The following is a 26,027-nucleotide window of genomic DNA, read 5'->3' on the forward strand; positions in this document are numbered from 1 at the left end:
ATTTCAATTTCTGGCCATATTAATACTCAGTCAGCCTTTCTTGAGACAGTTATCATTGCACCTAGACCTTATGAGAAAAGAAGATTATATATTTCATATATCTATAAAGAAAGAACATGAAATCATCTTGGACAAGCTAAAGTCCATGAAAAGCCAATTAAAAATCTTAACATCAAATCAGCCATTCAGTGGATTTTTACATAAAACTTCCCTTATGCTCAATTATAATCTAAGAATCCACCAGTAATTTGTTTTCTATCTTTAGGTCCTGCACATTTGAAATCCCTTACATGTGATTAAAAATTATCTTCTTTGGAAAGTAAATCCTTTCAAATCAACTTCTGTTTATATAAAAGAAAAAAGAGTAAAAGGAGAAAAAACGTTTTCCCAAAGAATATTCTAGTTTCATGAGATTTAGAATGTCTTCATATTTTGTGCTGTCTTATTTTTCATAAGCTTCTCCTTTGTTCAGAGGCTTTTATCTAATTCCATTTTCTTCACTTTTATTATGACCAATTGGTCCATTATCTAGTGCCTCTACTAAGGAAAGCTCAGCTTCCCTAACCTTGACAATGTTACAAAATCAGTAGCTTTAAGAGCTCACAATCCTAAATTTCCAAAAAGAAGCAACTGTATTTTCTTTAGTCCAGTTGGTCTCTAAAACACTATGACTAATGGTTGTTATCTCTGAAACCTTATACCTTAGCAGATGATAAGATACAGCTTTGCAATAAACCATTGGTTTATTATCTGTATTCAAGACTTCTGATTTTCTAACTATAATATCTAACAAAACTGAAAACAAGCACTTTAGCTGCTAGATCATAATTTTAAATGTTTCTTTTTTGTTGTTGTTGGGACAGTTTCGCTCTGTCACCCAGGCTGGAGTACAGTGGTACGATTTCAGCTCATTGCAATCTCTGCCTCCCAGGTTCAAGTGATTCTCCTAATTTAGCCTCCCAAGTAGCTGGTATTACAGGTGCACTCACCACACCTGTATATTTTTAGTAGCGATGGGATTTCACTATGCTGGCTAGGCTGGTCTTGAGCTCCTGATCTCAAGTAATCCACCCACCTCTTAAAGTGCTGGGATTATAGGGGTGAGCAACCACTCAGGGCCTTAAATAGTTTGTTTTTACCTCTACTCAAACTTCTAGCTCAAGTCAAAATAGGATGATAATTTTAGAAATAGGCTGAGCAGGGATTCTTCAGTGGTTCTCTCTTTTTTTTTTTTTTTTTGTAAACCACGCAAAAAATTTTATTGGGGAAGTACAAGTACACTACAGGAGAGGAGTGGGCTGACCCTGCTGGAAACACCCCCATGACATTGTGCATTGTGATCTTCTGTTGCCTCAGTTCCTTACCCAGTTCTCACCAAAGTTTAGGGGATCCTCCCTTACTGTGCTTAATGCACATGCCCGGGAACCAGTAATCAATATGAATCCTATCTAATGGTGGCACTGCTTATTACCGACACCCCAGGAAGGTAGAGCAGTCAATTTTGTACTCATTGTGCCTGCTCCGCTCTCAGGAATTCCCTTTTTGCCTTTTTTCTTCCTTATCAGGATCTAGTTGACAACATTCTGACAGTTCAACCATGGAATGAGTACTGGGCATCCTAAGACATGTTCTGGGTGATTCTTTCCCACATGGATACCTCCCCCTCGTACCTGCTCATATCTGACTGTCTACTCTTACATTTCACCCTCAAGGAGTTGGGACCCAGAAGTCTTTTGGGAGATGGGGCAGAGGTCATTCTCTGTAGCTACTTCCTGCTGAAAAGGGCCATCAGGGGTCTTCAGGGTCCTTCTTCCTTGCTTGCTGTCATGGCGAGGAGGTTTTGATGACTTCTGTTGTCTCTTGGAAGGTCTGACCTGTGGTGTCCAGATGAGAGATGTAGGGATTTGGTTGTCCTTTAGTTGCCCTTTCCCAAAGGTGAGAGGCCTGGTTTATAAGATCTCTAATGTGCTCCTGGACCTGCCCTAATCTGTTCAACCATTGATGAAGGGAGGAGGAAACTGCAATATACATCCAGAGCAGAATATTCTTCAATCATAGAAATGGGTGAAATCTTGTCACTTGCAGCCATGTGGAAAAACCTGTAGATCCACAGCTCTTCAGTTGTTCTTAAACGTGATATTAGAATTGAAAATGCTGACATCATGGTTCCCACCTCCAAAGCCTATTTATATTGTTTTAGGTGAACTCCCAGAATATTAATTTTTAGTAAGTATTCCAGGTAATCCTAATCCTGATGATTCTCAGCCTATATTAAGAAACATCACTCTAGATTTAATAAACTCTATATATGAATCTCACAATCATTTGAGAGTTGTGTATTTTGATCCAATTAGGCATATTTCCTATGAAAGCACCTTTATGTGTCTATAATATTATCACTTTGCTTTATAAATATTTATATATGGTATAGCCAAATCAAAAATACTTCTAAATATTTTTAGAATATTTAAAGTACTTGTGCAGACACACTTCATTATGTTATTAAATAACCTGCTTATAATGATTTTGTCACAAATTTCTATTAGATAATATGCTCTAAAAAACTCTTCATACAGATAACTTTATAGGAAATAAGATACTTTCTTTTCTTAAATAGCTATGAAACATATAATACTATACTTCCTGCTTTTCTTTGTCTGCCAGGAAATTCAAAGATGATTTTATGCTCAGCAATGTTTTATTTAACATAATTTTTATTCTCCATCATTATCCATCACCTTTAATACTTGATGCTTGCTTACTCATATTGGTTTATTTGACAGTAAACTGTTTCAACTCCTCCTTGAAAATGGACAGAGTAAAAAAGTAATGAAGTATATAATTTCAAAACAAGTCTGTTAGGATCATAGGACTTTTATAATTTAGTAACCCCAAGTCATTAAATGTTGAATTTCTAACTTAAAAATATGTTTTGTATGGTGACTCAAAATTCTAGTTTTTAAGTAGGAAATGCCTTTTGATTTGCGGTGTGTCATCAATCAACAGCTCTTCGGTAATTATTTCCTGCCTAATTGTCTATTGGTGTGATTCACTAGATATGTTTTCTTATGCAAGGCAAATATGTACTATATCTAATATTGTTATATATTTAATAGTAATAACAATATAATAGCAATCCCTCGTATAGAACCTATTTTTTTTTTAATCGTACTTTAGGTTCTGGGGTACCTGTTCTGATCATGCAGGATTGTTGCATATACATACTTGGCAAGGTGGTTTGCTTCCTCCATCACCCCCATCACCTGTAACTGACATTTCTCCCCATGTTATCCCTCCCAGCCTCTCCACTCCTAGCTGTCCCTCTCTTACACCCCTAGCGACCCCAGTGTGTAATGTATAGCACCTATTTGTAATGTTCTTGTGCAAAATGAAATTTAAAATGGCTTTTTCTATCTCCCGCATGCCCAGATCTTTTTAAAAATATTATCATCAATAGTTTATGTCTTCCCAGAAAAATAAGAGAGACATGTATCTATATATCAATACATGCATGTGTATATACTATTTACACCTCTATACATTTTGTATTGACCTATATGTGTGTGCTTCCCAAAATGCATATTTGAGTACACATTACACATTCACTCATTTTAGTAATATTAAAACAATATGTACCGATCCAAAAATTGTGAAATACTGCAGAAAATAATAAAGAAAACAGAAGTAAAAGGAATATGAGTGGTCTACAAAGTGATTTCTTAATTTATTCAAAGTTTTTGCTTTAAATAGGATATTTCAGAACATATTGCCAACACTTGCTGCTTGATGGAAAAATTCTCCCTTTAATTTTTTTAAAATAAAATAATTGTACCTTTCATTTAGATAACTATGAATGTATTTGGACTCTTTCCATAAAAATAATAAAATTCTTTGCAAAATTGATGGCATTTTACTTATCACTACTCTAGGATCGTGCCAACCCTGAATAAAGTGAATAAAGTGTACTATTTCCATAAAAAAGAGTAGATAGCCATTTTCTAAACTACATTCTTTTTCTCTGTAATAGGATATTTACTGTGTTTTCTTCTGAGATTTTGCATCAAATTAATAAAATTTTAAATCCAAAAGCAGAAATTATATACTAAAAAAAGAATAGTAGACAACAGATCAACATGTGTACTTCTAAATTAATTATGTTTTTCAAAACAACTGCCCTTTATTGCAAATATTTAAAAGATGCAAGGCAAACTATAAAGGATTAGAAATAATATTTATTTGATTTTCAATAATTAAGAACTTATTGAAATGAAAGTAATTTCTTTTTGACATCTATTCTTATATACTATTTCACAGTAATGTATCCTCTTGTGAATGTCTATGAGATGTTTTGAAATTAGTGCATTTTTTTCTAACTATACTAATGTTCTAATAAAATAGACAATATGAACAGAAAGACTGTTAACACTCTCTTGATTTTATATATTTGCAAAAACTAATATAACATTTTACAAAATACAATAAAGTATCTGAAAACCAATTGACTATCGACATCAATTCTCATACCTAATTTCACAAGAATAAACTAGTCTTGTGAGATATTTTCAGGTTTGATGTTTTCTGTATTATTGGCTCCTATATGTTCAGCCTTGAATTTGAACACAAAGCTGAAGATAATAAAATATTATGCATTGTGAAAATATAAATACAGTGCTATTACCAGAGTAAATATTTCCAGGTTGAAAAACTAAAAAGAATCCAATGACAAATCACTGAGTTTAATAAAATGCAAGTTAAAACTGCTACACTTTATTCTTATCTCAGAAAGGTCACAGTAAAGGTAATACCAGTGGAACAATATTCTTAGTTTTCTGTTATTTACTACATGAATTTGTTTATCTTTGTTACTAGTTCATAGTCTCTCATTAGTTTAAAAATTATAAATAAAATACAAAGTCATCATCAGAATTGTAATTAAAATATGGAGAAACTTTTAGACCTGCACATATACTGCTTGGTGATACTGCTCTGTTATGTTGTTAATATTTTGTTTAATGGTGGGGATAGGTATAAAATAGAGAAAGAAATATAATGGGGGAAGCCTCCAGTGTATAGTGCTGTAAACAACACTGGACTTCAAATGATCCTCCAGAAATCTAGCTTAGGTTCTTCTACTAATAGACCCTATAAATTTCATGACTACACTCCACCTTAGTTTCTTCAAGTATAACTGAGAAGTTTTTACAAAATGATTTATAAAGAGCCCAGCAAGTCAAAATTCCACAATTTTAATACTTTTGGACCAAAGCAAAAAATCAGACAATAGGAAGAGTCTGTAGGGCACATTCCTTCCTGATTCAATTTCTTGTCTAATGTGCATTATTAGGTTGATCTAATTTAGAAAAATACAAAAACATCTCATTTGGTACAATTTTGACATATTCTCATAAGTTTGAATGTGCTATATGAAACAATATGGAGAAGAATTTCATTTTTCCAAAGTGCTCTAAGATGGTATAGGGTTAGGCAGCCTTAATTTCTACAGCATGATGAAAGGAAAACCAGCGAAAGGTTGGAGAGGGAGGGGGAGAGGGAGAGAGAGAGAGAGAGAGAGAGAGAGAAACAGAGTGTGTGTGTGTGTGTGTGTGTGTGTGTGTTTTAGCTTGCTTCATCAGGAAATAGGCCTCCGGAGAGAACTTTAGGTAAGATGCAGAATTATCTGGAGGGCAAATATCTTCATGGAAACAGCATGCCAAAGTGAGATGCCACACTAAATTCCTTTAGATTCAAAAACTATTTCACAATTTGTTTATCTGGAAAGCATATACTTTTTTTTTGTATTTTTATGATGTTAATCCAATTTTTGTTTCTTTAAACCTGAGTATTCCCAATTATCCATTCATGGTTATATTTTATTCTTCAGCATGGTGATTCCTATCAAAGCATTGCTTCTGCAAGTTTTCATTATACATCTACTATAAACATGGTGTCAATTTGTGCTAAAAAATACATATCCTATGGCAATCTTCACAGATTTTAAGACATGTAAAGCATTTTGTCTTTCAAGCTTATAAGACTAACAAAACACCTGGAGAAGATATATATGTACTTACTGCAAAGTGACACAAAAGGAATGAAAATCTTTTAAATAGAATTTGAAATGTATGTAATATTCTTGAACACTAATATTAGAATTGACCACTGTAAGTATGCAAATCTATATTCAAAATAAATAATTATCTGTATCAGTTCCCAAATAATTCCATATCCACGGAGCACCAGCCTTGTCTTTTCAGCTAAAATATGGAATTCAGTTTCATTTGAACCAGGTTTATTTGTATCATCAGTAAGGTAAATATAACAAACTAACGAAGGATGAAAATGTATTTATGGTAAATAAGTTAAATTTAAAGTGACCATTTAAAAGTGTCTTAGATGTTTTAGAGCATGTGCTCCTTTTCATACAGAAATCATATCCTATCTCTACCATGCTCACAACTCTCTAATGGTTCCCCTTTTCATCTTAGATGAAATCAGAAATCTGTACTGTGGTCTATAATATCCTACCTTGTCTAGTCCTAACTACTTTTCAGATTCCATTTGATTCTAAGCCCCTTGACCCCTTTGCTTCTATTACAGGGACATTAGATAGAATTTATGAAACCTCATCCCACCTTGATGTCTTTGTACTTTTTTTTCTCTCTTCCTCTAATGTTCTTCATCCAGATAGTCAGAAAATCACTTCATCCCTTCAATCAGCCAATGGCTTAAATGCCACCCCTTTGGAAAAGCCTTATTTGTCTCCTATGTAAAATAGTAGGCTTGTTATCCAAATTTATTTTGTTAACGGCACTCATCTCTACATAGCATTATATATTTACGTGTTTATTTCTGACTCTTCCACTATTTGGTTCTAAATAGTTCTTAAGGTGAGGAAATTGACCTTTGTGGTTACTACTGTGGTCCATGACAGGTAGCAAGTGATCAATAAAGGTCTGTTACATTGAATTGAACTCTGTGAGCCATAGTTTGATTCCCTGAAAGTTCATGTTACTGGTATTACTTTGGGTTTCCAACAGCATTATTACTGGTATTATTAAAAGTGAAGAAAATGAAGAAGATGGAAGAATTAGGTCCACATAAAAGCAAAAAAAGACAAGACCTTTTACTTTCAGGACAAAATCTTCCTATTCTATTTGACATTATCTCAACTGTCATCCTACTCTTTCAATGTTATTTTTTCTCATTATTAACCTCTAGTAACTCATTCCCTACTCCCCCTACACTTTTTGTGATTTAGATCATCATTACATAACAGACTTGTCAAAATTCCCAAGGCAAAATGGATGGCATTACGCTAGAATATATACCTACATTTATCTTTACATTTTGTATATCTGCTTTATAATTCCTTAGAATGTTAACTTTATCCTGACAGAAATTACATTGAACTTTTTCTGACGGAAATTGCATCTATCTCTTATGTCATTTATAGACAATATTTTTCCTATTTTTCAACAATTCTAGTTTATGCATAAATGAGAAAACTTGGATTAAAAAAAAGTTCGAGCTTGTGTTACTAAGAGAGAACACCTTTCTTGTGATGAAGTGTCATCAAAGTATCTTTTGACCATGGGCTTTTTAATTTATTCATATTTAAGTAAGGAACTGAGCTTTCAAGAGAAGGCAGTATATTTCTATATTGATTCACTTATATCATAAAGTATTTCCATATGCCTCCCAGAGGCATTTGAAATTTACCTGGCTTTTACCAGAAAGCAAACTGATAAAAAAAAATGGCAATTAACAGTCATTAATTCTAACTTATGCAGAATAATTAGTTATGGATAAAAAAGTTGAGGACTCACAGCCCTTCCCAATTAAAAAGAGAAAAATTAAAAGGGTAGATTTGGTAGATCAGAGGGCAAAATGTTCAAATAACAAATTTAAATACTTTTAACATTGAACAAAGCAAAATAAATTGGCCTAGAGTAGCAGACTATTGCTAATGTTGAGATGGCACAGCTCCATGTCTAAGGAGCTCTCCATGGTGTACAAGTGCCATCTCACACCAGGATCAGCAACACATTAACATAGATATTTTTCTACATTTGAGCACTGAACTAGTAATAACTCCCCAGAAGGTATACACTAAAACCTCAAAAGCCTTTCAATTTAGTTAGAAAGTCAAGAGGTAAAACCATAAATTATATATAAGATGGCACTTACTAATATCAAGCCTAATTCCAACTATAGTGATGTAGGCTTGTTTGAGAGGCTGAGATGCCTTCATGGAGAAGGTCAATGTAAAGGCTGGCTCTCAAAGGAGAAAACTAAAGGGCAAAACATTCAAAGAGCAGTACAAATATGCACAGAAATGGTGTTATACCTCTGGGTTTCTTTTCAGTATCAGACTATCCCACATCATCAAATCTAGCTACAGAAGCTAGTGGGAGAACAATGCTTACACATACATACACACATGTGTGTGTATCCCTGCTCAGAAATCAACATAAGATATATGGAGAGTAGAAGGGAGAAAGGGAATGAATTCATTATCACAACTCTAAAAGAAAAAATATACTTCCTTTTCAGTGAATGTTCTTTTCGCCATTCATCTTTTTTCGATGAAAAGAGAAGTTAAATTGTATACTTTTAATGACTTATAGGCCAACTATTTTAGGAAATTAGGACAAAATAACTGAATTCCTCTCTTTTCCATCAGACCAGGTAAAAGACTCACTTTTGAGCAGTTTGCCCACAAATGGACTGAAAGTTCACTGGATGAGAACACAACGTAATATTATATCAGATGGGCACCACCATGATAAACCTCAGTGCTGTGTGAATAAATGAAGAGCCAGTAGTAATACTGAAGAATGTAGAGAGAGTGATTCACATCAATAGAACTGAGAGAAATGCACTATATTAATGGAATAAATAGCAAATGTATTCCTTCTCTTATCCCTGTGTAATCAGCAACAGTCCCCAGATAATTATTATAACAAATTTCTAGATAATGTTTTAGAGCCTTCAGAAGAAAATGAGTATAAAAGTGAAATTTCAAAAAATATTGCTGCTATTTAATTATGTAGTTATGGACAAACTACACAATTCTTACACGTATAAAATTATGAATTTTAAATATATTACGGGTCACTTTCTTCCACCAGGAATGTAGAGATCAGGTAATAAGAAATTTGAACTTCAGTGACTCATTTTCAAAGATGACTATAATTGAGAGGAATGTTCAGAAGTAAATGATGTAAATATAAAAATAAAGTAAGACAGTTTTTCAATAGTCTAAAGGGAAATTAAAAATAAAAAAGAATAACATAACAGACCCACCGAAAATTAGAAAATAGCATTTTCTCTAGGGTACTATGTTGAAACAACACATATTATCCCTTTTCTGAAATACCTCTGTCTGGCAACCAAGTAAATGCTGAAGTACTAGAGGCTGGATTAACATACATATTTTTAAATTCTACATCAAATATTGTCTCTAATTCAAGTTATGGCTAAAACAGAATGAAGACACATAAGATTTGGTTACTTGTAATTCTAAAAGAGGAATTCAAACCACATTTCTCTACATTTCTTTAAAAGTTCATTTTCAACTCCCATCAACTAACATTTTCTATAAAGAACTTTACAAAAATATGTCATAGTATGTCAAAATAAAAATAGATGTTACTCATAGTATGGCTCCTTACCAGAAAGATAAATTTTGGTACTTCCTACCTTTTAAAGAGTTTTATATTAATGCATTGGCAAATTTTATGTATAGATCTTGGCACAAGAGAAGATAATTTCACCCATTTCACTAACAGCTGGGCCAACTTTAAGCCTCTACATAAATGATTCTGCAAGATATACTCCTGACATTACCCAAAGCTATATAATCACAATAGTGACAGGTAGCAGAATGGTATTTAAAAGTTTATCCTTCTCTTCAACGATATATAATTATAACATAATATCATTATGTAGCATAGATTTGATCATTTATATGCATATGATAATTCATTTCCAAGTATGCCATTCTAAAAAAAAGGAATTTTCCTGATACATTGCTAAAGGAATTTTCCTGATACATTCACTTAAAGAAAAGTTAATTGAAAACTTTTTTTTTTTGTTTCTTAAAATTAATAATTCATCAAACACACAAAAATTGAAATGTAATAGACAATTATACTAAGCTTTCTGGCAGCAAAGATGTAACACTACCATAGTTGTTTTAGATAAATATACAGTATAAATTAAAATTTTACTTTCAGAAATTTGTTCTGAAATCAGAATTTATATAGTTAAAAGTACAAAACTTATCTCTAAGCATAATCTTTACAGAAATGCCATGTAGTAACTTTCCCATATTAAAAACTTTGATGAAAACAACTTTGTTTTAAAATTAAAGTGATATGGACCATGGAAATGACACTTCTGAAATTCTTAAGTTTTATATTATGGGTAATACAATTGCTTCTTTTAAAAAATCGTCAGAATGAGCAATAATCAAGATCAAGAATGCAAATATTAATATTACTTAACATAATAATAACCCTTCAAATTATTCAATGTGCCACTTCTAATTTCCAAATCATGTATATGAGGTGCAATAGTAATCTGAAGCTTGAAGCTGTTTAGTACATTTTTACAAAATAGTTTTTTGTTTTTTTGTTTTTGAGATGGAGATTCACTCTTGTTACCCAGGCTGGAGTGCAATGGCGCGATCTCGGCTCACCGCAACCTCCGCCTCCTGGGTTCAAGCAATTCTCCTGCCTCAGCCTCCCGAGTAGCTGGGACTACAGGCCTGCGCCACCATGCCCAGCTAATTTTTTTATTTTTTAGTAGAGACGGGGTTTCACCTTGTTGACCAGGATGGTCTCGATCTCTTGACCTCGTGATCCGCCCTCCTCAGCCTCCCAAAGTGCTGGGATTATAGGCGTGAGCCACCATGCCTGGCCTACAAAATAGTTTTTGATTACTGGGGAACATTTAGAAATTTCCTAAGTTTAGCAAGATTTGAGTACTACCATCTAAATGAAAAATCACAACTGGATGTTATTTTCTGAAGGACTTTAGGACAAAAGAGGAGTTCCAGGTTTTTTTCTACTAAGGCAATTAATAGCAGTAACTAGAGTTTCCATTATGGAAAGGGAAGCCAGGTGGTTAAAAGGGTGATTCAGGGACCTGTGACATATGCTCAGAAAGAAGGGATGAAATGGAGGGACAGATCTACCTGGCTACTCGATCTAAACACTTAAAAAAAAATCTGACATTTTTTCATCAATTTTTTAAAACTGTACTTTCTATGTTTCCTACTTTAGCAGGAAATGAAGTGGCCTGAAAACCATTTTTTAAAGCATTCATTTTTCTGATAGATTAAATGATGACTTATATAGTAAACATAGTCAAGTTATAGTCTAATGATATATTTGATATTTCAAGGAGCGAATAAAATGGTTATTGGTTCTAAGATAGACACATTCGGTTCTTCAGATCAAAAAACCAACTGAATATTGTTTAAAATAATCAAGAAGCCACAGATGATTCAGCCAGTCCTGAATGGCAAAGCTCTTGGTTATTTATTCTCATGTAGATAATGTTTATATGAGCTGAAACTTCTGATAACCACTGTTTACAACCACATTTTCACTTCTATTATCATTAATTGATGAACATTTAGCTCCATTAAAATTAATAGCCACATAAAAAGGGCTCAGATAATATAATGGAAAAACTCTTGATAATCATTCAGACATAGTTGGCTATTAGCTTCAACTATTATTTCCCAGAAAGTTTACACCTGAAACTTCATCCTCTAAGCATAGAACTACAGCCTAAACAATAATGTTTGGTAATGGCTTTTGTTGAATATTTTGTATTACTAAATAACTCTGTTGAGTCACAAAGATGGCATCACAAAGGCAGGGCTTATAAGAATCTATTTCTTCAGGGTACAGTACGAAATAAATATATTTTTAGGAGAAATTAAAGACATTTTCCTATGAAGTTCTGTTATATTATAAAACATATGATTTGTCAATTGTCCATATATGTTCTCATTTTGATTACATCGACATTTCCACATCTTAAAAGTATGACTGCCATATTCCATCAGGATCATTAATTAGCTTAATTTTCTGAAAATTAAAATGTTCAACTTCAGTGAAGCTAAGTCTTTGAAGTAACTCCGACTTAGCTTCCTAGTTCTGAGAAAGTGTGTGTATTTAATGCTTCTAATCCACTTACCTATGGAACATGTGAACTAAATCCACTGCATAGATTTTACTCAGGCATTATGATCCAATCTCTTAAATTATTTCAAAAAATAAGTGCTTTGAAGTATTTTATTTACATAATAAAAAATTATCACTAATGTTGAATGTTTCCTCATTTTTTTCCTTGAAAGGAAAATAAGCTTCAAAATAAAATAAAAATTGTAAAGTCATTTCCAGAAACAAGTTTTGAAATAATGCTCACTTCTTAACTCTAGTATAGAAATATTAGTGACATGAAATTAGAATTCTCATCAACATTCATTTCATACCTATAGTCAATCATGTAGATACCATATAGCATTACAATGACTCACTGATACCTCATAAAAAAACAGCCATATATACCAAATTTTTGAGGTGTATTTCATTTTAATAGTTCTCTCTTCCTATTAAAACAGAATCCTCTTTTTTATTCAGGTATGCTTCTGATTTGACGTCATGATAGTGATTTGTACTACCCATTTGTCCCTAATAAAGATTTCAAGCTACAAAATGACAGACAACAAAAACCTCTTTGATAAAGAATAAGCACCTACACTGCGAAGGCATTCTGCATCATCCTTATAAACTGTCACAAATTTACAAACAAGATAAAAGGGAAATATAAGAAAAAGAACATGGATTTTCACTAATTCATTTTCTAAATGTACCAGTAGGTCTTTAAAAATATATAAGACTTAATAAAATTCATAAATCATTGTATTTTTCTTTACCACAATTTCTTGTTTAACTTAGCCTAAAATTCTTCATATATAAAATATTCCATTAGTTGGCCATATGACAGGAGAAATTCTGTACAACACAGTATGTCCAATAAAATTAAGTCAACTTTAACAACAATGTCATTTAAAGAAGCCAATTAAATTATCCAGAAACACAAAGCTTAAAGAGTAGCCTTGGGAATAACTTTTTTCTTATAGCCATTACCAAATCCTCACTGAGCTGATTACCTATGCAATAATAGTAGCATAAAGCTGAAAAAAAGGCACCAACCTCACTCCCTAGCTTATCTAAGAACTCATAAAAGTAAAAGGCTCTAACCATTTTATTTTATTAGATTCTCTAATAAGCAAAATGTTGCTACTTTTCTGCAGTTTGATTAACATTATTAATCATTTGACTCCTTTCCTTTTTTCGACTACCTAAAAAATCTTAATTCTAGCCCTAAAAGTCTATGAAAAACAACATGAATTCAGAAATTTGTCCCTTTGGTTGCAAAACTTCATTATCCTCCCAAAAAAGAATGCACAGAACAATCTTAAAAGGAAATTAGGACCCCACATTTCATAATACAGCCAGCCCTGGTGACCATCAATCTTACCAGATACTGCTCTATCTTCTGTGTGTATTTAATGGGTGTGGGCCCATTGCCTGATGGGATCTTTACGTTCTAAAAAAAAATATGTGTGGATGACAGTCTTTTGCTTCTTTTTTTGAAACTATGAACCTAGAGTTTGAAATATGTTGCAAATTTAATTCCACTGCATATTGTAGAGTTGATCAGTTTCAGCCTTGATATTCTAAAACACTAAATAACCTATCAACCTAAAGTGCATACATATGAATATGTGCATATTATAAAATACTTTGATAATTACATCTCCAATCTATGTTTTACAATGTAAAATAAGAATTATGGTTCTTAGAGGGAAAATGCACACCATAACTATCTATTCATATGAAAATAATAGTTCAAATATACCTAGAAACTTTTCATTTAAATGCATTGAGGCACTTTCTAGACATTTCAATATATATTGTATATATTTGTGTCTTTATTAGGGCATAGATTTTTTCATTGTCATAATGTTTTTATATATTAATATAAATATTGCTAATACTTTCATATATTCAGGAATTCTAAAATTTCTTTGTATCTTTATCCCTTTCAGGCATCAATGCTCAAACATTTGCCAGTGATTCCTTAATACTTCAACCTGTGTTTTATACTCATTTCACAGATCAAAAGAGTTTTGCCAAACCATTTAGATAATGCTTCTCTAAACTCACTTAGAAAAGAAAAATAAATGATTTCCCCTGAATTATCATATAACCTTAATGGGTCCACAATCACCCCACCCACACTCAACCTCCATCCCATTTTCCACGATGGTACCTACCCTAGTGTTGTCATAGTGACGATGGTATACCAGAAGGCTGCAGGGATGCTGGTGAACTTGCTAGCCGAAGACCCCTTCTCTGCGTAGAACATAACTGTAGCGAAGATGATGATAGCCATGGTGAGCGAGAAAAGCAAGAAGCCCAATTCTGAAGCACAGCTCTTCAGTGTGTACCCCAGGATGCGCAGGCCTTGAGAGTGGCGGGAAAACTTAAAGATCCTGAAGACCCGGAAGACACGGAGTGTGACAAAGGCTCCGCTGACGTCTTCATTGTCTGTCATCACCAGCCCAATGTAGTAAGGCAGGATGGCCACCACGTCGATGATACTCATGACACTACGCACAAAACGGTAACGACTGGGCGCTGCAGCCAGGCGAAGCAAGTACTCAACGGTGAAGATCATGACGCAGGCCGTGTCCAAGCAGAAGAAGGCCACGGCATACCGCTCCCCACAGGGCAGTTCTTTAATGTGACCTGGGCTTGACCCACATGGCACCGTTTCCACCACATTCGCGATGACAGACACGGCAATGAAAAACCCCGTGACATAGTAGAACACCAGGGCCATTGTGCTGGTGTGAGGGTTCTCGAAGGCCCGCCAGACCCTCTGCCTTGCAGTCATGGTGGGCAACGTGCTCTCTCCTGTGGTGTCGGTATCCGCGTCGTCCTGCAGGCGCTCGGCATTCTCTCGCCTGCGATCCTTGTACTCCTCATAACAGCAGTCGCCAATGATTTCCGGGATGAGGCCAAAGAAGGCCAATTCTTCATCGTAAGCAGAGATGCACTCGTGGCGAGGATAGTGGAGCTTCCCAGTGCGGTAGAAATTCAGGATGTGGCGGAAGATGTCTGGGTCACGGTCAAAGAAATACTGCTGAGTCTCAGGATGGTAGAAAAAGTCCCTCTCAGAACTGCCCAGTAGAGTGTCCGGGTAACGTTCCAGGGTGTCCTGCCACGTCTGGAAGCGGGTGCCACTCACATTCAGCACAATGAGAGCATCTTGGGTCCTTTTCCTCTCCTGCCTCGGGGGAGCCGGCATGGGTCCCGAGGCCACAGGCATCCACCCGATGGCCGCCGCCCTTGCAAAAGGCAGCCACGCTGCCACCCCCGCCGCCATGGTTCCTTGAAGTGGAGGCACGAAGGATACCGAGGCGTCTACAATGGGTCAATCGAGGCAGCCACAGTCACCCACGTCCTCCAGTCAAGCAAAGTACTATTGAGAAACGTGGTCCAGAGGGGTCACTCTTATTCCAAGCTAGGGCTCCTGGTGAAGTCACAGTTCTCAGAAGGGCAAGTTTCCCTCCAAGACAGGTATTTGGAATAATGACAGCAACAAAATACAACGTCCTAACAATCACCCCCAACAAAACCTAGGCAAACCTCTTCCAGCAGGTGAGCCAGGTCACCCTCTGGCACAAATAAGCACACAGGTGCAGCCGTTTCTGCAAACAGGTGTCTTCGATTTCTCCCTTCGCACAGTCTGGAGAATATGGGGTCAGTATGTGGAGTGTAGGATAGAGAACACGAACGAGAGTCACCCAATACAATTCTTTCCACGAATTAGGGAACCCTTCCACCTACCCTTCTCACTCTTTCAAACCTTCCTTTCCAAGTAGCCCTTCCCGCCAAAGGAGTCTCAAAAAGGCGACCTGTTGTTGTAGCTCAGGGGATGCGGTCACAGCCGCTGCCCCACGTCTCTCTTTGGGGGTCCAGCTGCCACCTCTACTCCTCGGGCTGTATTTGCAGAGATTGAGGTGATGTGCCAGTGGGCACGGTGGGGGGCGTTAATACGGATCCTCCTCCCCCACGACTACAACACCCTCTGTGTCTGCCAAAAGCGTTCGCCCAATCGCCCCTTCACTCTCTTTTCAAGTTCAGCTCAGGTGCAGTGTGACAGTTACAGAGCCCAGGAGCTGGCAGCCGCCGCCGCCGTGGCGGCAGCAGCATCTGCCTCCGCGCCGAACGCGCCGCGCCCGCGGTACATACCTGGCCAAGTGCGCGCCGGGGCTGAGTTGCAAAGAGACTTTCTCCTCGCCGTGCACCCGGAAAGGGAAGAGGAGAGAAAGCAGCTCGCGAGCAGCTGAATCCGATGCGCCGAGGGAGCATAAATAAAGCTCAAGCGAGCTCTTCTTCCCCTTCCCCCATCCCTCCGTGCTTCCCTCCTCCTTTTCACCTTCCAAAAGCCAGGCGCAGGCGAGCAGAGCAGCAGCAACAAGTTCAAAAGGTGCGGGGGAGGCGAGAACGGAGGGGACCCGCTCCTGCCAACTTACTGCGGGGCCACTGTCGCGGGGGCCTGGCCGGCGCGGTGCGGGGCTGCGGGGCGGCGGGGCTGCGGGGCTGCCGGGCAGGCGGCGGCGGCGGCGCGGCGGGGCCGGGGCCGGGGCCGGCACGGGCTCTCGTCCGAGCGCGGAGGCAGAAGGCGCTCGGCAGCGCGGGGGCGCGGGAGGGCTGCTCGCTGCTTCCCCGCCAGTGGGTGGTCCCGCATCTCCCCGGGCTCCCCGCGCTGCTCTGCTAGTGCGATCAATAAATAAGGAGAAAATAAATAAATAACCGCACGCACGCCCCGCCACGCAGGTTAGGAAAGGCGTCTCCTGCCTTTCCCTCGGCTTGACCTTTCTCCGCCCCCGCCCCCTCGGGCTCTTCTCGCTCCACCCCAGCCACCCACCAGCCCCGGCGCAAAATGTCACCGAGGGAGAGCATCCAGGTGGATCTGCCGGGGAGGAGAGCGAGCCTCGGATGAACAAAGGGAAGCTTCACGCGCTGGGCTGCGGTGGTTTGGTGGAGGAGAGGAGGAAGGGGACCCGTGCCTTGCTTCTGCCTGCCGAGTCCCGGTTCAAGGCGAGCGTGGGAAAATGGGGGGAAAGAGAGCGAGAGAAGCTGGGAAGGAGGGTGAGCGGAGCGGAATGCGCAGGAATTGGTTGTCTTCTGGGGGCGACTGGAAGGCAAGACCTGCAAAGCCCCGAGGCGGAATTTTTAAGTGCACTTCCTCTTTTTCTTTTTTATTTATTTTCCATACCAGTTTGTTAACGTTGCAGGGATTAATATGCCATCTATCCAACTTGCCAAGAAGTCAGAGAGTCTCCTCGGTCGAGGTCTTGCCACAACTCCTTTTCCCGTCCTTTATGAATGACAGAGGGATGTGGAGCCCTTTTCTAAATGTCATCGTCAAGGGGCGTGCGTCTCTGAGAGTGTGCGTCCCCTTCAGCCTCCCTGCGCATTGCTGTGCATATTTAAAATGGTTAAAGTAGTTAAAGGTGTTCTTATGAGGGGTTACTGATGTGGAAAGACACAGGAAAATTGTCGCGACCAACCGTTTTGTTTTTTGCGTACCCCGCCCCCGAGTCATTAGGAATCTTCCTTAAAACCAAACATAACACATACAGCCACTAGATGGCGCGGATGGCGAGAAGTTAAATCTGCGCCTAAGGTTTGGATGCTTTAGGAAGGTGAAGGATCAAAATTAACTGGTCCAACAGAGAATCACATCATCTAGACATTCTCAAACCCCTTCGCTCCCACCCACCTTTTTAGTGTTTATATGAGATGTACTACTTAGGCTTGAGTCTGCATTTGGATAGTTGTGGGATGAGATGTGTAGTTTCCTTTTGAAATTCCTTTGAAAATTAAATCTAGATTACTGAATCATCATCAGCATAGTAATTAAGATCTTTGGCAATACTGAGGCTTCATCTATATTGATTGAGAATAGAAGTCTGATTTCTACCTAAAAATTGCTTTTCATGGCTTGGTTTGACTGCTCTTGGTTTGTGAAATAAGTGGACTGTGTTATACTGTACAGAAATTTACTCTTAAGCTCTAGAGATTATAGGCGTCATGTGTCAACCTTAAAAACTTGAAATGGGATACATCAAAGAAAATATATAAACTAAAAGTGAGTATAGAAAATAACCAGAGGATAAAGAATATCCTTATCATGTACAGGATTTTCTGTAGCGATAAAAAGGTATTTTTTGTTTATTTGTTTACAGAATAGAGATTTAAGGAAGTCTCTGTTAGTAGTAATTAAGTCAGAGCTAACACACCATCTAAGTTTGAGAACATGTAACGGAAGACACCTGCTGTTTATCTAGTTGTATTTGTTTATGAGAATGATGCTTGTTAACCAATCTATATAGCCTGCATACGTGAAAACAAACACACAAACATGTTACCTGGAAATGGAAATGAGGGGCTTACCTACCAGTTAACATAAGAAAATCAACCCCTCCTTAGTCCAGACAGTAAGGTGGCACTATGACAGGTGCTGGACATGGAATCCAGAGGGTGGAGAGCCATGAATATTTAATCAGTGCCAATAATGTCATACCTTCCTGTAAAGATGGGGCGAGGAACCTAAATAAAGCCTTTAAAACTGTGTAGGAAACTGAATACTTACAAATGTAAAAGTAGGAGTTTAACTTTACAAAAGCCCCAAAGAAGCAAGAACATAATATGTGCAGTTTTTAAGAAGGTATTGGGATCTGCCCTCCCCCATCTTCAACAAGCTTCTTGATATAGTGGAAAGAATGTGGGCTGAGAACTTAAACACATCTAAATTCAAATTCTTGCTTAAGAAATTACTTACTGGCTTTGTTTCATTTGGCAAATTACTTAACTTCTATGATTAGAAATTGTAGATAATGAAATTTAACTTTTCAGGCCTGTTGTCAGGATTAAACAGGATCGTACTTCTGAACACCAGTGAAATACTTAGCACATGGAGTGTACTCAATATTGGTTCTTTTTATTGTAATGCATAATGCTATGCAATTCATTTTATCCAGTCCATATTTGGAATTCCATAGATACTTTTGCATAGTTATGTGTTGCTTAATGACAGAGATACATTCTGAGAAATGTATCTTGAGATTTCATCACTGTATGACTATCATAGAATGTACTTACCCAAACTTAGGTGGCATAGCCTACTACACACTCATGCTATATGGACAGCTTATTGCTCCTAGACTACAAACCTGTACGTCATGTTACTGTACTGAATACTGTAAGCAATTTGTAACACACTGGCAAGTATTTGAATCTCTAAACATATCTATACATAGAAAAGATGCAGTAAAAATATGGTATAAAAGATTTTTAAGTATGATACACCTTTATATGGCACTTACTATGAATGGAGGTTACAGAACTGGAAGTTTGTCTGGGTGAATCAGTGACTAAATGGTGAATGAATGTGCAGGCATAGGACTTTACTGTACACTTCTGTAGCCTTTTAAATAGTGTATACTTAGGCTATGCTAAATTTCTTTTTTAAATTGTATTCTTTCATCAATAATAAATTAACTTTTCTTTAACATTTTTACTTTAAAAACTTCAATTTTTAACTTGTTGACTTTTGTAATAACATCTTAAAACACAACACACTGTACAGATGTACAAAAATATTTTATTTATGTCCTTATTTATAAGTTTTTGTCTATTTTTGTACTTTTTTTTTTTTTTTTTTTTTTTTTTACTTTTTAAATGGCTTGTTAAAAACTAGGACACGGCCGGGCGCGGTGGCTCAAGCCCGTAATCCCAGCACTTCGGGAGGCCGAGGCAGGTGGATCACGAGGTCAAGAGATCGAGACCATCCTGGTCAACATGGTGAAACCCCATCTCTACTAATACAAAAAATTAGCTGGGCATGGTGGCGCATGCCTGTAATCCCAGCTACTCAGGAGGCTGAGGCAGGAGAATTGCCTGAACCCAGGAGGCGGAGGTTGCGGTGAGCCGAGATCGCGCCATTGCACTCCAGCCTGGGTAACGAGCGAAACTCCGTCTCAAAAAAAAGAAAAAAAAAAACTAGGACGCAATTACATTAGCACAGACCTACACATGGAGCAGGATCATCAGTATGAATGTTTTCTATATCCACGTCTTTTCCTACTGGATGTTCTTCATCCTGTTTCAGGGACAGTCACATGCATGGAGCTGTCATTTCCTTTCATACTGATGACTTCTGGAATACCTCTTGAAAGACCCTGCTTCAGGCCGTTTTACAGTTAACTTTCTTTTGTAAGTAGAAGGAGTACACTCAAAAATAATGATTAAAAGTATAGTATAGTAAATACATAAACCAGTAACATAGTTGTTTATTATCTTGATAAAGTATTATGTACTGTACATAACTGTATGTGCTATACTTTTGCAGAACTGGCAGCACACCAGCATCCTCACAAACGCCTGAGTAATGCATTAGGCAAGGACGTTACAACGGCTATGCATCACTAGGCGGTAGGAATTTTTCAGCTGCCTTATAATCTTTTTGTTTCTTTCCAACTTTTATTTTAGGCTCAAGGGGTACATGTGCAGGTTTGCTACATGGATAAATTGTGTTTTTTAGGGGTTTGGTTTACAGATAATTTTGTCATGCAGGTAATCGATAGGTAGTTTTCCAATCCTCCCCTCCTCTTACCCTGCACCCTCAAGTGAGCCCTGGTGTTCACTGTTTCCTTCTTCGTGTTCATATATGCTCAGTGTTTAGCTCCCACTTATCAGAGAGAGAATATGTAATATTTGTTTTTCTATGTTAATTCCAGCTCCATCCATGTGGCTGCAAAGGAAGTAATTTGTTTTTTTTAATGGCTAAACAATATTCCATAGTGCATATGTGCTACATTTTCCTTTTCCTGTCTGCTGTTGATGGGTATCTAGGTTGATTTCATGTCTTTGATATTATGAATAGTGCCATGATGAATATACATGTGCCTGTGTCTTTATGGTAGAACAATTTCTATTCCTTTGGGTATGTATCCAGTAATGAGATTGCAGGGTTGAATGGTAGGTCTATTTCAAGTTCTTTGAGAACTCTCCAGACTTTTTTCCACAGTGACCAGGTCAATCAGGCAAGGGAAAGAAATAAAAGGGATCTAAATAGGAAGAGAGGAAATTAAACTACCTCTCTTTGAAGACTATATGATTCTATACCTAGAAGACCCTGTAGTTTCTGCCCAAATATTTCTGTCTCTGATGAACAACTTCAGCAAAGTTTCAGGATACAAAATCAATGTACAAAAGTTAGTAGCATGTCTACACATCAGTAACATCTAAGCTGAGAGCCAAATCAAGAACGCAATTCCATTCACAATAGTCAATTATAATCTTACGGAACCACTGTCCTATATGGGATCTGTCATTGACTAAAATGTTATTTGTTGTATGTCTGTATTTTCTCTTTACTCTGAATTCAAAAATCCCCTTGTTCTGATATTCAGATGATACTGATATTTTAATATTCATTAATGTTTTCAAATGCTATATAAAAGTAGGCATACAAACTCTAGAAGAGCACTATATGTGTCTCCCTTGCTTACGGATTCTAATTCTTTACTCTTCTCATTTTATATATTCTGTTTGGTTGATTACAAGGAAAACACACTCAGCAAGATCAAAATTGAATGCTTCATCCCTCTCTTCCAGTCACCTACTCCCATTGTTTTCTCTCTTGATCAATGAAGTCCCAGAAAGAAACCTGGTAGTCATCCTGTTCTTTACTACTTCCCCTCAGCAAACACACAGATTCATCCAATGACCCAGCAGATCTTAGGTATTCCACTTTCATTACCGTCTATCCTTACACTGCACCTAGAGTGAATTAAAACAAACAAAAAAACAATTTTGAGATAATTATAAATTCACATGCAGTGTTGAGAAATAATAGAGATTCCTTATGTATATCACCTAGTTTTCCCCAAAGGTAACATCTTGTATAGGAAAGTATAGAATCACATAAAGGAAATTGACATTGATGCTCTCTTAGTCCATTCAAACAACAATAAAAAATACCATAAACTCAGTGGCTTATAAACAACAGAAATTTATTTTTGACAGTTGTGAAGGGTAGAGATTCCAAGATAAAGGAGCCAGTAAATTCAGTGTTTGCTAAGGGCCTGCTTTCTGGTTCAGTCTCTGGGGGAGGGTAGAGCCTGCTTTCTATAAGCACCAGTAACAAACTCAGATGGGTTTAACATGGAGCAACCCCTCTTTCCAATTTTCGTAATTTTTCTACTTCCCTGACTTTACTGAGTCCTTACTCACCAGCCGTGCATTCCTTCATTCTTCCTTTAAAATGCCTGATGACCTCTGTACAAATTGATCACCACTTTAGTGTCCTTCCAGCTTTGACAGGTTTTTCTATGACAGTAGTGATATTTCATTGTGATTTTAATTTGCATTTCTCTAATGGCTAATTTTGTTGAACATATTTTTATGTTTGTATTTGCCATATGCATATAGTCTTCAGTAAAATGTATTACTCTTTTGCCCATTTTATTTTGATTGTTTTGTGTGATACTGTTGACTTTTGAGAGCTCTTTATATATTCTAAATAATTATCTTGTTTCAGATATGTTGTTTGCAAATATTTTCTCCTAGTCTCTAACCTGTCTTTTTATTCTTTTAACAGGGACTTCTGCAAAATAACATTTTTTTACCCTGATATGCTTCAATTTAGAAATTTTTCCTTTTATGAATCATGTTATTGGTTTGAAGTCTGAGAACTCTTCTTAGTCCCAAGACTCAAATATTTTCCCTGCTTTTTTCCTAAATATTTTATAGTTTTACATTTTAAAATTAAGTTTATGATCTATTTTGAGTTAATTTTTTTATGAACAAAAAACTTTTCTGCAGTTTTAGTAGATATTACACCTATAAATCAATTTAGAAATTTACCTTGATAATCATTCTGTTGAGTCTTTCAATCTGTGAACATGGTATGTTTCTTTATTTTTTTAAATTTATTTTATCAGCATTTTGTAACTTTCAGGATGCTGTATATGATATTGGACTTATGCCTAAATATTTTATTACCTTTGGAGCAATTATAAATAGTATCATGGTTTTAAATTTTCAATTTCCACATGTTCATTGTTAGCATATAGAAATGCAATTTGTTTTTGTGTATTGATGTTGTATCCTGCAATTTTGTTGTACTTCCTTATTAGTTCATGGATTTTCTATGTATACAATCATGTCACCTGCAAGTAGGGTCAGTTTTCTTTCTTTCTTTGCAATGGGTATACCATTTATTTAGAACGTTATGTTTTAATGAACTTATAATCATATTGTAACTCCTTTCAATAGCCTTCCTTTTTTTCCTGAAATTAATCCTTTAAAGAGAATATAGACTGTTCAGAATCTCTACTTCCTCTACTCTATGAACCTCATCTTATGATATTTTAACAGTATCCTACTTCACAGTCTGACTCAGCTGTTTTAAGTTTGCAGAATTTAACGTGTTTTACCTTGATCCTGGGTCTTGGTACGTGCATCCTTTCCCCCACAGTTATCAGGTACTCAGATCAAGATTCACATCCTCCAAGAACCATTGCCTAACCTCTTCAAAATGATGTCCAACATATCTGCATCGCCAGAGTCTGTAACAGCTTAAATGAGATCTGTTTGTGTTATTCTGTTTCTTAGCCACTACACTTTAACTTCCTTGAGAGAAGGCATTGATCTTCTATCTCTAGATCCAAAGTATCTGTTGTTATGCTTGGCTCATAGTAGAAATATAGTAAAGGTTTGTTGAATGAGTTGATAACTGCTCTAATTAGATAGTTAATATATACCTTTTTTCCATTAGAGATTATTAATTTAACTCTCTAAAATGTTCATAATCAACCTGATTTACTACCAAGATGTTCAATGGATAAAAAAATTTACCTTAGCAAATTAGCCACACTTGTATGGCTCTGTAAAAAGTACCTTCTCAAGGTATTTACTATAGTTAATTCTCAAAAACGCTTTTTGAGATGTGTATTATTCCAATGTTTATTTTTCCCAAAGGGAAACAAAGCTCAAGGAGGTTAAATGATTTTCCACAACTAGTGGCTGAAGCTGACTCACTGCCAGGACTTCCAACCCCAAAGTATATATTATTTTAGCTCCATAAACACACCAAGGTCTGCAATAGTAAACTGTGCTTGTCAATTTGTTTTTCTCAATACTGGTGATAAATTTGCACAGGTAGATGCATACTCTCTTACTTGTCCCCCTGGTATCTCTCTAAGGTCTTTGACAGGGCAGGAAGTAAGTCTTTGGTTATAGGGAACGGGAGCACTACATCTATTCATCCCATATTTTAACCAGTTGTACTAACTTCCCAGAAGGATGGATTTAAATATCTAGATTATCTATTTTAAATAAGATAAATTTAATACATCTGACTACATCCTTAGAATCTCTTTCCAGATAACTCTTTTTTTGAGTCTCTATTAGATTATTTTAACATAGTATCATCTTAACTTTAAAAAATAATAGTTCTGAATTAAGAAAGAAATTCAATCCACATGTAAAATGAGCAAAACCTTTAGCCAGTAATTTAGTTATGTGCATTAAATTTTGACAAGTCTAGCAGCTTCAAATTTTTATGTATTAATTTTTTCATAAAACACTATATTTGTTTATATTGTGAACTACCAAGCAAAAAATTAACATTTTACCCCAAAATATTTGATCATGAATTGTAAACATTTCATAAAAACTATGACTCTGTGTAGAAAAAATATATAGTATATTTTTAATTTACTTTCTAGGCTCCATATTGAGTTTGGCAGAAGGGCTTTATCGTATGGTAATTTTTTTATACTCTTTATTCATTGGAAAATATACACAGCTTTCTTTTTTTTTTTTTAACCATCGTTCCCAAGCGAAACAGTATCTGATATACTAGCAAGTTAAGGGGTATATGTGAAAGTCACAGCATAGCTAAGGCTAGTTAAATACTTAAAACATATCTGAGTTTTCAAAAACTTCACAGTATCCCTAGGATATAGTCTTCAAGGAAAGGGCAGTGACCCTGTGTCTTTCTTTAGACTGTTATTAAAAAGACAAGTTGGCAACCTGAGTTCAACTTCTTTTTTCCCATTTATTAATACCGTCAAAATCTTTTGCAAAGTCATCTTCAAAAGATCTTCCCCTTTTCAAGTTTTAGACCTTGAACAGTTCCTATTAATAATAACCCATTTACAGGGACTTTATTCTTCATATACAAAAAGTCTTTAATATATTTTATATAATGAAATGGACTAAATTCTTAAAGTTCCCAAAATGCTATTCTGAGAATCTGTCACAATCTATGTGATTGGAACTCTGTTAAAACTAGCAAATTTTGTAAATAGATGTACAAAATCTAACCATCATGTTACAGTCTCAATTCTGCCTTATGAGATGTCTGTTGTTATGAAAGAACTTAGTGATTCTTTCAACATAAAGAATATTTGTGTTGAGAAGGTGATCTCATGTTAAGTGTTCTAACCACCCAAGACAGAGGGCACAATGAAACTTAGGAAGGTGTTGGATATGTCTATTACCTCGATTGTGGTAATGCGTCAAACTCATCAAGTTGTACACATTACGTATGTGTGGGTTTTGTACATCAACTATACCTTAATAAATCTGGTAAAAATAATTTTTTGTTATTAAAATATTCTTGGTCTCATGAATGTTGATGCATATATTGTGCCTATGACCTAGGAATGCAGGGGGCAAATTAGAAGGAAAAAATCAGTTTCTAGCTGATTATTATTGATCACTCACAGTGTTCAAGGCACCACATTGAATATTGGAATGACCCAAGTTTTCAAGGTCAACCTGCCCTGATGGAGCTTGACATCTGGGGGAAAACAAATGAGAGGTGGGGGCAAAGGAAGAGGAAGAGAGAGA

The 26,027-nt window shown here is 36.4% G+C and overlaps 1 protein-coding gene and 1 long non-coding RNA gene across 2 annotated transcripts in view; one reads left to right on the forward strand and one right to left on the reverse strand.

The window, feature by feature from the left end:
- KCND2 (potassium voltage-gated channel subfamily D member 2) overlaps positions 1-17,553 on the reverse strand; it is a 501,311-nt gene extending 483,758 nt beyond the window's left edge. The window contains exon 1 of the mRNA XM_012474018.2: positions 14,363-17,553. Coding sequence (XP_012329441.1) covers positions 14,363-15,477 — 1,115 coding nt within the window. The 5' untranslated portion in view covers positions 15,478-17,553. The remainder of the gene's footprint in view (positions 1-14,362) is intronic.
- A 2,372-nt stretch (positions 17,554-19,925) lies between these two features.
- On the forward strand, positions 19,926-25,773 carry LOC105732045 (uncharacterized). Its single transcript, XR_010341766.1, has 2 exons — positions 19,926-20,597; positions 22,768-25,773. It is a non-coding gene; the product is annotated as an uncharacterized LOC105732045 (long non-coding RNA).
- Positions 25,774-26,027: the final 254 nt, after the last annotated feature.

Source organism: Aotus nancymaae, unplaced genomic scaffold (genome assembly GCF_030222135.1).
Source record: "Aotus nancymaae isolate 86718 unplaced genomic scaffold, 86718_ANA_hifiasm-v0.15.2.pri h1tg000002l, whole genome shotgun sequence".
Classification (NCBI taxonomy): Eukaryota; Metazoa; Chordata; class Mammalia; order Primates; family Aotidae; genus Aotus; species Aotus nancymaae.